The sequence below is a fragment of the Phascolarctos cinereus genome, unplaced genomic scaffold (genome assembly GCF_003287225.1).
Source record: "Phascolarctos cinereus isolate Bilbo 61053 unplaced genomic scaffold, phaCin_HiC Scaffold_2;HRSCAF=192, whole genome shotgun sequence".
NCBI lineage: Eukaryota > Metazoa > Chordata > Mammalia > Diprotodontia > Phascolarctidae > Phascolarctos > Phascolarctos cinereus.
Window position 1 is genome coordinate 121,105,369 of NW_027555625.1, and position 12,375 is coordinate 121,117,743.

At 43.3% G+C, this 12,375-nt stretch overlaps 1 protein-coding gene across 2 annotated transcripts in view; it reads right to left on the reverse strand.

Moving 5' to 3' along the window:
• ARHGAP25 (Rho GTPase activating protein 25) overlaps positions 1-12,375 on the reverse strand; it is a 116,060-nt gene that overhangs the window by 46,446 nt on the left and 57,239 nt on the right. The window contains exons 1-2 of one of the 2 annotated variants that reach the window (XM_020985368.2): positions 5,599-5,798; positions 5,127-5,326 (exon numbers count right to left, since the gene is read on the reverse strand). In XM_020985368.2, coding sequence (XP_020841027.1) covers positions 5,127-5,309 — 183 coding nt within the window. In that variant the 5' untranslated portion in view covers positions 5,310-5,326; positions 5,599-5,798. Of the gene's footprint in view, positions 1-5,126; positions 5,327-5,598; positions 5,799-12,375 lie in introns of those variants that run through there. The other variant, XM_020985367.2, reaches the window with a different exon arrangement.

Sequence of the window (12,375 nt, forward strand, 5' to 3'; positions counted from 1 at the left end):
ACTCACTAGCAATGTGACCCTGGGCGAGTCACTTATTCTCGACTGCCTTACCAAAAATGTTTTTAAAATGACTTGGATAAAGGCATAGATGGCATTCTTATCAAAACCTTGAGGCAGCTAGGTGTATAGAGGACCTGAAGTCAGGAAGGTCTGAGTTCAAATCTTTTGCATGGTTGCTGTTCAGTCATTTCAGTCGTGACCCTGTTGGGGGTTTTCTTGGCAAAGGTACTGGCGTGGTCTGCCATTTTCTTCTCCAGCTCATTTTACAGATAAGGAAACTGAGGCAAACTGGTTAAGTGACTTGCCCAAGGTCAGACAGCTAGCTAGTAAGTGTCCGGGACCAGATTTGAACTCATGAAGATGGTCTTCCTGACTCCAGGCCTGGCACTCTATCCACTATGCCTCCTACCTGACCCAAGGAGTTCAAGTCTAGCCTCAGACATTTATGAGCTCTGTGACCCTGGGCAAGTCACTTAACCTCTGTCTACTTCATTTTTCTCCACTGTAAAATAGGAATATTAATAGCCCCTACCTCCCAGGATTGCTGTAAGGATCAAATGAGATAATATTTATGAAGTGCTTAATATAGTGCCTGCTATAGTTGGTGCTAGATAAACTCTGGCCATTACTATAATCATCATCATCATTATTGTTATTATTTACTCCCAGGAGCACTGTAAAGATCAAATAAGACAGGGCAGCTAGGTGGCACAGTGGATAGAGCACCAGCCTTGAGGTCAGGAGGACCTGAGTTCAAATCTGGCCTCAGACCAAACACCTGACACTTACTAGCTGTGTGACCCTGGGCAAGTCACTTAACCCTGGTTGCCAAAAAAAAGATCAAATAAGATAATATTCATAAGATACTTACCACAGTGCCTGGAACATTTATAAATTATAACAATAATATGAAGTATTATTAATGTTATTAACTCCTGTGCTTATTTTGAAGATCAAATGAAATATTAAATGGAAAATTCTTTACAACTCTTAAAGCACTATGTAAATGCTAGCTATTATTAAGATCAATGGGAAGGATCATTGACATATTAAAGTGCAGAATCAAAATCCAAAAAGACCTAGACATTGGACCAAGTCTAATAAAATGAAATTGAATAGAGGCCACTGTAAAGTTATATGGTTGGATTCAAATAATCAGCTTCCCAAGTATAAGATGGAGGATATGGCAAGATCTGGAAAAGATCTGGAGGTTTTAGTGGACCGGAAGCTCAATATGAGTCGACAGTGTAGCAGACACTGTGTGATCGTAAACTGCATTAAGAAGAGGAATGAGTCCCACTTTACTCTGCCCTTATCAGAACCTATCTGGAGTATCCTATTTAGGACTGGGCACCATATTTTAGAAAGGCCATTTGTAAACTGGGGAATGTCTAGAAAGCAACCAGAATTGTGAAGGGCCTCAAATTTGTGCCACGTGGAGAGAACCTGAAGGAAATTGAGATGGTTAGCCCGGAGAAGAGAAAATTTGGAGGGCACGTTTTGGCTACGGCCAAGTATCTGAAGGACTCTGAAGTAGAAGAAGGAATAGACCTGTTCTGCTTGACCACAGAGAGCAAAACCAATAACAGCGAGGAGAAGTTGCCACGATGCAAACTTAGGTTAGATGTAAGACCAAAACTTGTTTTACGAGGACAGTTATCCCAAAGTAGACTCGGTCTGCTTTCAGAAAAGGAGGGCTTCCCCTGCCTAGAGGTCTTCAAGCTTAGGACTAGTCTTCAAATGACATCACGTATGCAAAGCACTGGGGGCAGCTACATGGCACAGTGGATAGAACGCTGGGCCTAGAATCAGGAAGACCCGAGTTTAAATCCAGCCCCAGACACTTATTAGCTATGTGACCTTGGACAAGTCACTTAAACTTCTTTGCTTTGCCTCAGTTTCCTCATCTGTAAGATGAGCTGGAGAAGGAAATGGCAAGCTGCTCTAGTATTTAGCCAAGAAAACCCCAAATGGGATCACAGTCAGACACAACTAGAATGACTGAATAACAAACGTGAAGTACTTTGCAAATCTTTAAGTGTTCTACAAATGTCAGCTGCTATTATTATTTGGGTATTTGGAAGAGGGGATTTGGGAGCAGCTGTAGGTTGGGCTAGATGGCACCCGAGACCCCTTCAGATCCCGGGATTTCAAAGTGAAATGATGAGGCTATACCTTAGTAAGATTAGAATGGGAATAAAATTTACCCTACCTGTTTCACGTGTTTTTCTTGAAGGGAAAGACAATTTAGGTAAAGAATTGTATAATCTTCAATCTATCACCTATGAAACAGAGATTTTGCATGATATCATCTCTAAGGCCCCTTTCAATTCTAAATGCTTGTTTCTATACATCTATTATCTGTCAGTATCATTATCAGGAATCTTCCTACAATCTACCTGAAGGCAAAGGCAAAGATTCCTAATTAATTAATTAAGCATTTATAAAGCACTTACTATGTGATTTTTACCCTGTATTTCTAATAATGGAGACTAGCTGCTGAGCAGCAACGTGGGTTAGCTCCCCAGGTTCACATAGATCCGAGAGTAGAATGAGCAATTGACTCATTCCCTTCATTTCTCCCTCACTCCCTCTCTCATCTCTCTTTTTCACAGGATCATGGAATCTCAGTGTTGGAAGGGATTTGAAGAGTTATTTATCGGGTCCAGCCCATGCCCACCCAGGGCATTCCCTCTACAATATTCCCTAGTCCTCTCTCCTCTCTTTTCGAGAAAGTCAATTCAGACAGACCACAAGTTTTCACTTGGGAGATGCCATGCTGCTCCAACCTGAGCATCAGTTTGGCTGGCTCCTGACTTCTGTGGTCCCTGTTCTCATTCTGGGTGCTAGGACAGAAGGCACAGACTAACCTAGGAGGCTGCTCTTGTGGCCCTGTCCTAGGAACTATGGATAACCAACGTTGTATAAAACTACCTCCTCCATTGCATCCCGATGTGCCTGAAATTCTGGTTGGAGATTTGTGCATTAAGGCCCAATTTAAGAACATCCCATTGAAATGCAAGCACTCTATGAAGGCTAACACCCTAAGATGTTTTCAGTTAATGGTTTAAACAAATAAGAACCTTGAATGTAGTCCCACAGCACCATAAAAGCGTTTCAAATTAATTAACTAATTAATTCATGATTAGGGTTTTTTTTTTCTTTTTCACCTGGAACATTTGCTTACAAGACTGTTTCTGGTCCTCTGCTTAAGTCATCCTCATGGCTCCTTGTCATAACTTGTAAGGAAATCCCCTAAATGGGAAAAGGACCAGTACTGACCTCTCCCACTCAGACCCTTTTCCATGAGGGTTTCCTTACTCTCAGGTAGCCTCAGCAGGGACTGCTGTCCCTCTTCCAATCTGGAATGGTCTTACACCCTTTCTTAGACATCAACTAGCTTCTTCACAGAGAAAGGGAAGAACAGCAATAAAAATCATGATAATGACTACCACTTCTATTAGCTCCTTAGGATTTACAAAGAACAACAACTCTGAAGCGAGGGAGTAATTATCCCCACTGTAGAGGTGAGGAAACTGAGGCCTAGCGAGGTGAAATGAATCCAATCCAGTTCTCCTGACTCCAGGCCCAACACTTTCTTCCATCACACACCCTCAAAACACCGGGTTAAATCAGGCAAGTGGGGAGGGCTGGGTTGGATGTCTGGACCCAGATCTACATTCTGCCCTTTTGCAAGTCATCACTCAGGCCTGAGCTTCTCTTGCCCTTCCCCCCAAGCTGGCGCAACTCCAGATGTCTTTTTTTTTTTTTAACTAGGCAACTTGAAAATGGCCTGGGCATGTGGGTGAACAGAGTCGCTTTCAGTTCCTTTATTTGGATTTGAATACAACTATCCTCTTTCTAAAATTATCTCTTTTTTTTTCATTCTTCCTCTCTTTCTCTCCTTTCCCAGGCTTTTCTAGGTTCCGATTAGTTGCCAAGTCTGGTTGTCCTGTCTAGTTCTCTCTTCCCCTATCCACGGGTTCACCTTGACCAGCATTAGCCAGTAGTTAAGAAGCACTACCTAATCAATGGGAGTCATATTTGGGGGTACAATAGAACCTATAAGAAGCAAAGTGGGCGCTAAGAGGTATGGAGAAAACGTGGGTGTAGTCAAAGATCGAGGATCAAGACCCACTTCCAATCTCCTGCCACTCACATCTACCAATTAACAATGTGGGGGCTGGAGAAAGAACACTGGGCGTGGAGTCATGAGGACATGATTTTCATCCCAGTTCTGCTGGTTATTATCTTCATGACCTTAGGCCTTCCCCTCTGTGGGCCTCAGTTTCCTTCTCTGTAAGATAAATTAAACTGGATCAGGGGTACTTAACTCTTTCCATGTTATGGCCTCCATTAGCTGTCTGGTGAACCCTATGGACCTTTCTCAGAAGGTTTTTTAGAGGCACAAAATAAAATACATAGTATTACAAAGGAAACCAATTCTACTGAAATAAATGTATTTTTAAAAGTTCACGGTCACCAGGTTAAGAATCCGTGGATTAAATTATCTCTAAGGTCCCGTCCAACACAAAATCCTGTGATCCTGTCCTCTTCAGCCATCACATTAAGCCCCACCACTACTAAAATGGCTCAAAGCTGTGGTTAGAAGCTCCCAAGCTGTCATCCTCGTGTTTCTCCCTGCTTCTAAGTGGCAAAGTGGACAGAGCACTGGGGCTAGCATAAGGAAGACCTGAGTTCAAATCTGGCTTCATACAGCTGTTTGACTCTGGGCAAGTCACTCTCTCTCAATCAATAAACATTTATTAAGCACCTACTATTTGTCAGGCACTGTTCTCAGTATTATAACATGAGAATGATGGTAGCCTCCACTTCAGAGATTGTCATGAGGATTAAATGAAATAAAATACGTAAGGTATTTGAACACAATGCCTGGCACATAGTAGGTGGTTAATAAATGCTTCCCTTGTCTTCATGACATGTCATTTTGCCCTCTTTGCTCTTCAATTTATAAATCTGAAGAACAGAGAGGGGGAATTAATTACTTCCAAGATTTCTAGTCAGAGTATAAGACCCCCCACACTACAGCAGATCCCACTAAAGAAGGTCTCCACGGAACCTTCCACCCCTGTCTCCCTGCTGGACCACATCCCCCAGGATCCTACCTGAGGCTTGACGTCCTCTTCATCTTTGTAATAGTACAACTGCTGGCCTTTTAACACAAAGTATCTCTGCTGCCAGTTTTTCACGATGGACCGCTGCTTCTTCAGCCAGCCGACCTTCAGGGGCCGCTCCAGCGTGTTGGGGGGTGACGGCTGATGGAAAGAGGCCATCTGCTCCCCAGTCATCACACTCCTTGACCGAGCTAGAGATAGCAACAGAGAGGCAGTCTGACTGAAGGACGTAAAGCATTGAGACTCAGGACACCCAGCCAGAAGGGCAGGAGGTAAGACAGACAGAGGAGCAGGGAAGGAGGGTTAGGCTGAGCTCCTGGGGACCCTGACCTGGATCAGGCCAACGGCCCCACAGTACCATGAGCTAATTGGGTTCAATGTTAGGGAAGGGGAGGAGAGTCGGTAGGCACAAAGCTAAAGAAGTAGTTGAGCCAAAGCTAAAACTTAAAAACAAAATTAAGACCTTGAGTCCTAGAGTACAGTCAGCCCTGTTACCGATCACAGCCGGGTTGGTCTGCAGAACTCAAAGCTGGCTGGAGGCTTTTGAAAAGGAAGTGGCCACAGCATTTGACAAAAGATGCTTCCTTTTTCCTGCGTGGGAGTGAATATCTGACAAGAGAAAGAAACTACAACTTTGCTGGGAGGGCTAAGGGTGAGCCCCACACAGCGGCTGGGGAAGCAGCTGGAAGTAGCCCTGGCATCGATCCACAGAGGAACAAGGGGGTTGCATTTTCTCTAACCTTGCCATCACCCCAGAACCCTTCCCCAGCATGAGAACCCATTCAGCAATGCTTGGCTGCTGCCCAGAAAATCAAAGCAAGGAAACTGTAACTCCTGAAATGTCCTAGAAAAGTACCCGTAAGGATGTGGTCCAGGGCTGCTTTGCTGTTTGGAGGAGGGGCACCCACGCAAAAACCTACCAGGGCTATACAGCAGCCTACTGATGGGTCTGCCCACTTCCACTGTCACCCTCCTCCCATTCCTGCTGGAATGATCTTTCTCATGAATAAGTCTAGTCACAATACTCCTCTGATCAAAAATCTTCAGTGGCTCCCTAGTGCCCTCCCAAGAAAAATTTCAACACTTCTGCCACATATTCAAGGATCATCTCAATCTGCTCTCTGCCCCTACCTTTTTGGCCTTGGGTTTTTTTCTTTTTAATTTTGTTTTTATTTACTTATTTTGTGAGGGAATCGGGGTTAAGTGATTTGCCCAGGGTCACACAGCTAGTAAGTGTCAACTCTCTGAGGCCAGATTTGAACTCAAGTCCTCCTGATTCCAGGGCTGGTGCTTTATCCACTTTGCCACCTAGCTGCCCCTGGCCTTGGAATATACTCTCTGTCCATGAACTCTACATCCCAGCTGAACTAGACTGTTCACTATCCCTGAATACATCCTACATATTGCTACCCTGATGGCTTTGCTCACATTGTCCCCTATGCCTGAGAAGACCTCCTTCCAACTTCTCACCTTCCAAATACCTATCCATCCTTCAAAATCAACCAATCAACAAATATTTATTAAGGGCCTACTATATTCGGGACACAACTACTCCAGGAAGATTCTTTAATCCCCTGCTCAGTAAATCTTCCCTTTTGGACCTCACTTAACACTTTGTTTTTACCTCTTTAATGTACTCATCACATAACATTATTCATTATAGTTATCTGTGTTGGTACCACCCCCCTACTAGGGGATCAAAAGAGATAACATGGTAGACAGAGCACTGGCCCTGGATTCAGGAGGACCTGAGTTCAAATCCAGCTTCAGACACATAACACTTACTAGCTGTGTGACCCTGGGCAAGTCACTTAACCCCCTTGCCTAGCCCAAAATAATTAATTAATTAATCAATTAAATAAAAGAGAAAACATGTTGTTGAGTCTTTTCAGTCATGTCCAACTCTTCATGACACCATTTAGGATTCTCTTGGCAAAGATACTAGAGGGGGTTGTCATTTTCTTCTCCAGCTCATTTTACAAATGAGGAAACCAAGGCAAACAGGATTAAGTGACTTGCCCAGAGTCACACAACTAGTTAGTGTCTGAGGCTGAATTTGAATTCAGATCTTCCTGACTCGAGGCCCAGGGTTCTATCTGTGCCACCCAGCTGCCCCAAAAGTGCTGTAAGTGTGAGCTATTATTATTATGAGAATAGGGATTGAGTTTTATGTAAATGTTGAATCTTTGTCAGTGTCTAAGCACATAATGCTTGTCCTATTTGTATTTGCGGTTTCAGTGCCTGGAACACTTCATACTGATCAGAAAACTTCACAAGGGATTGCCCTAAATGATTCCCAGCCATTCTTATCCCCGACTAGGGCAGGCTATGAAAGGAAAACACACATGCCCAGTGCTGGAGAGGCCCAAAACCAGAGCTGCTGTGGGTGACCTGCAGCCTACGGAGCCCCCCAGTTGGACTGCTTTTCAATAAAAGGACTCTGGCCATCCTTTGGTATCAACCCAGAGTGCACAGGCCTTTGTCAGGAGTCAGTATCTACAATGGATCAAGAATCCAGCTGCGACTTAGAAGCCCTCGATTCTAGTCCCAGGCTGTGCCATGTACTAGCTGTGTGTTTCAGGGAGTCACTTCCCTCTGTGATCCTCAGTTTTCTCATCTGTCAAATGGGGAAATTAGACTGGATAAAGGCCAAGGTTTCCTTTTACCTCTACAATCTATGATCTTGTGATTGAATACAAAAAAACAATGACCCTGATCTTTACAGAACTGGGATTCATTCAATGGAGCTACCAGGGGAATGAGTCCCATGACAGAGCCTAGACTCTAAGAAGCTTCTGGGTTTCTTCTGTGCGCTTGGTTTTGTTAATTTTTCCTTTTTAGTTTCATCTGGCAAATTTTCTGTTTCAAGATTGTCCCCATTGACTTATGAGAGCAAGCTCCTAGGGACACATGTCATTGTTAGTAGTGGGGGTTTTTTTCCTGAAAACAAAAACAGATATAGTGATAAACTTTGATCCAGTGCCAGTCATTGTAGAAACCTTGGCATATTTCCCGTCCTTTGGGAGTAAAGTCTAAATTAGACCGAGAACATGCAGATTAGGGAGGTAAACACACCCTGGCCCAACCACTCAGTCCGTCAACAGGTCTTCCCCGAGCTCTGATGACGGGCCAGGCAGTGGCCCTGTGGATCAGAGAGGAGACAGAACCATAATGAAGAAGTGGTTTAGGAAAAAGAGGACTGTCTCTCTAGTAGGAAGTCCTGGGTTTGATTCCTAAGATTTAGAACTGAAAGCGACCTTAGAGGTCGTCCCATTCAGCCCTCTCATGAGGCCCAGACAGGCGGGTTGAGAGGCCAAAGTTACAGTTAGTGGAAGAGGTGAGTTCAAGCCCAGGGCCTTTGACTCCAAATCCAGGGCCCTTGGTGCCTCCCAAATATGCCACTTACTAACTGTATAACGCTGGATGAATCACTTCCCCTTTCTAAGATTCAGTTTCTTTTTCTGTAAAAACAAGAGGACAGGCTAAATGATTTCCAAGGTACCTCCCAGCCCTACAATTCAATAACACATGAACACTTCCAGGAAGAGTTCTGTGTAGACAGATGAGTCAAGTCTTAAAGATGAAGAGGGAAGACAAGGCATGGACCGTGAAGCCGCTCAATAACTGCTAATTAGGCATAGGACATCACGGGGCACCCCCACCCCAAGTAGGCAGCCATCAAAAAGAAAGCTAATTTAGCGGGGCTGCCAGTCACTACCACATTTGTTAACTTTCCCTGTCACCACTTGAGAAATCAAGAGTAGAGGGATTTCCCCTCTCTCTTCCTCTTCATTCCCACATCCCCCTACCCCATTCACACATAATCAGTTTAAGTCCACAACTACTCTTTTCTGAGTCTCTCTTTAAGGAACTGGGAATGGTTGACCCAAAGAAGAGAAGATTTGTAGTGCTCATGAGCTCCGTACTCAAGTACCTGGAGAGCAAAATGTTTGTTCAGTGGTTTCAGTCGTGTTCAACTCTTCGTGACCCCATTTGGAATTTTCCTGACAAAAATACTAGAGTGGTTTGCCATTTTATTCTCCAGCCCATTTACAGATAAGGAAACTGAGGCAGAGTTAAGTGATGTGCCCAGAGTCACACAGTTGCTAAGTGTCTGAGGCCAGAATTTGAACTCAGGTCTTCTCGACTCCACACCTGGCACTCTATCCATTCCACCACAAACATACAGAATCTAATTGACAGGAACCTCATCATCTTGTGACAAATCTACTCCAACCCTAGGAAGAGAGCCAGATTTGGAACCAAGGAACCTGGGCTTCCAACTTGGCTCGGTCACTTACTATCCGTGTGATCTTAAATAAGCAACAACCTCTCTGGGTCTCCCTTTCCTTATTCACAAAATGAGGTGGTTGTACGAGATGAAATCTAAGGTCCAGTTGAGCTGTAAATGCCAGGAGTCACCTGGGCAGGGGGCCACCCAGCCTGCTGAGGATCTTCCTGGAGATGTCTTCACACTGCAGGGTTTCCAGGGGAGCATGAGGCCTACCCACTAGTTGTCTCTGACTCTCATTATATGACCAGTCTTATCTTTGTTTGCAGTCAGATGTTTCTCTCATGACCTCTTTTGCATCACTTCTCCCATATAACTCCTCATTTGGAGTCTGTCGTAGCTTGCTCGCACCCACCATGAGCCACTCCATTAACTTTTGGGTCACTGTCAACTTCAGTCCTTTGGAGGCTATGCTCTTCCATGACTTAGGGGGATACAACATCCACAGAAGAACCTTAGTAGTAAGATAGACCTCTGTTTTAAAAAGGAGCTTGGGTCATTAAGAGACTTGTGCACATTCTCAAAGGCAATCAGCCTGCTCTCTACCTCCTGCTCCGTTCTGTGCCCAGCTGATTGTCCATTGATGGGGGCTACTCAAGATTCATGTACTGATGACCAGTTCTGTGGGTTATTCGTCCAACTTCATGTCATGGTCTCTACAATAAGCATCCTTCATTCACTTAGATAAATGGGATTTTCTTTCTTTTTTTAATAACATTTTATTTTTTCCCCAATTACATGTTACAACAATTTTTAACATACCAATCAAACTACTAAAAAATTATTTTATAGAGCTAGAAAAAAATAATAAAATCCATCTGGAAGATTTTCCTTATTTGTGAGGATATTTAGAACATATCCTCATGAATGGGGAGAATATCCTTCATTACACACAGTCATTGCCTAAAGGTGTTTACCATCTAGGGATAAATGTCCTAAAAAGATAAATAACACTAGGCCATCCATGCTAATATTACAATGAATGTTATAAGGGAAGAGAGTAAACATTTTTTGTTGTACCTACTATATTAGCATATGCTAAGCGCTTTTATTTATTTTTTTAACAAATATTATCTCATTTGATTAAAACAGCCCTGTGAGGTAGATGATATTATTTTTCCATTTTGTAGTTGAAGAAACTGAGGCAAAGGTTAAGTGCCTCGCCCATGGTCCTATAGCTAGTAAGTGCCTGAGGCTGGATTTGAGCTTGGGTCTTCTTGACTCTAGGCCCAGCATTCTATCCATTGTGCCATCAGCTGCCTCGTGACCAAGGGTTATAGACTAGGAGTTCTTAACCTTGAGTCTACAGACCCCAAAGTTTCAATCACAGTTAGATTTCAGGTGTCTATGAATTTGGATGGGAAAAATATATCTCTCCTTATTTCAATATTGTTGGTTTCCTTTATAATCCTGTATACTTTATTTTATTCATTTAAAAATGCTATTCTGAGAAGAGATACATTGGCTTTACCAGACTGACTGCCCATGGAGTCCATGAGAAAGGTTAACAACTCCTGCTTTAGACAATAAAGGTTATATGGTCTCAGAAGAAAAAGACATCAATCATTATGGGCTAGGCTTGTAAGGGAAGGCTCCTTCACCCTTCTGCTGCCCAGATCATAGACTAAAAAAATGACACCTCTGTCTCAATACTACCACCTCCTTTGCCTCAGTATCCTGCACAAACACCAGTGTGCTACTTTTTTCCACCCAGCATGCACCTGGCAAGCATCAGGCTCTAGAACAAATACACAAATAAATGAATTAAAACCACACAAGGTGTACTTTAACTTCAACCCTATAAACAGTGGCTGTGTGAATAGACCAAGAGGAATAACCATATTAGGTAAGCAGATGATGCTTGACAGAGCATCCGGCCCGAGCTCTTAATTAATATTGACGTGCAGCCTACCTCAAAAAGCTAATGTGGCCTGAGGGAAGAGGAAGACTAACTGTGCCTACCATATTTATACATGAGGGAGAGATAGACAGACAGACAGAGAGGCAGAAGCAGAGAGAGAGGAGAAACAGAGAAAGAGAGATAAATAGATAGATAGATGTGATTGTTCAGTTGTTTCAGATTCTTCGTGACCCCATTTGGGATTTTCTTGGCAAAGATACTAGAGTACTTTGCTATTGCCTTCTCCAAATCATTTTATAGATGAGTAAACTGAGGCAAACATGGTTAAGTGGCTTGCCCAGACCAGAATCTGAATACCCACTTTGCAATTTACTTAGCTCGTGACCCTATGAGCAGCTCACTTTCCTCTCTAGGCCTCAGTTTCTTGATCTGTAAAATGAGAAGGTAAGATTAAATTATGTCTACAATTCTTTCTAGCTCTAAATCCTATGACCCTCTGATCACTGAATGAATGGCTTTGTCCCCTATAAAAATAATTTCAAGCATTGATTGGCTGGGTAAATAGGATAGGAGTGTCCTACCTCCAAAAGCAAATATGGAGGGCAGATACCTACTCAGTCTCCCCCCAAAGGCTGGCTCAGCTAGCAACCCTACTGGCTTCATCAACCAAGCAGACTTAGCTATTCCCTCTGAAAAAAAAAAGTGATAGTAAGGAAAGATTACATGACATATGGTCAAAGAACTCAGAAGACCTGGGTTTGAATCCCAGCAAGTTGTAGATAGAGTAGATGAAGAAAAGGCCTCAAAGTCAGGAAGACCTAGGTTCAAGTCCTGCTTCTGACACATACTATCTGCATGACCCTGGGTAAGGCACCTTACCTCTCAATGCTCAGAGCAACTTTCTAAGACTACAAGTAGAGAAGATGTCCACTGGAATTGGTAGAGGTAGTTTCCTTACTTGGAAGTTCTCTGTGCCAATCATAGCTCCAGTCTCTATCCCTATGACTTGGAATAAATTATTTCACCTCTATGGCCTTCCAGTTCTGTATCTGTAAAATGGCGGAATTGCACTAGATGAGGTTCGTCCT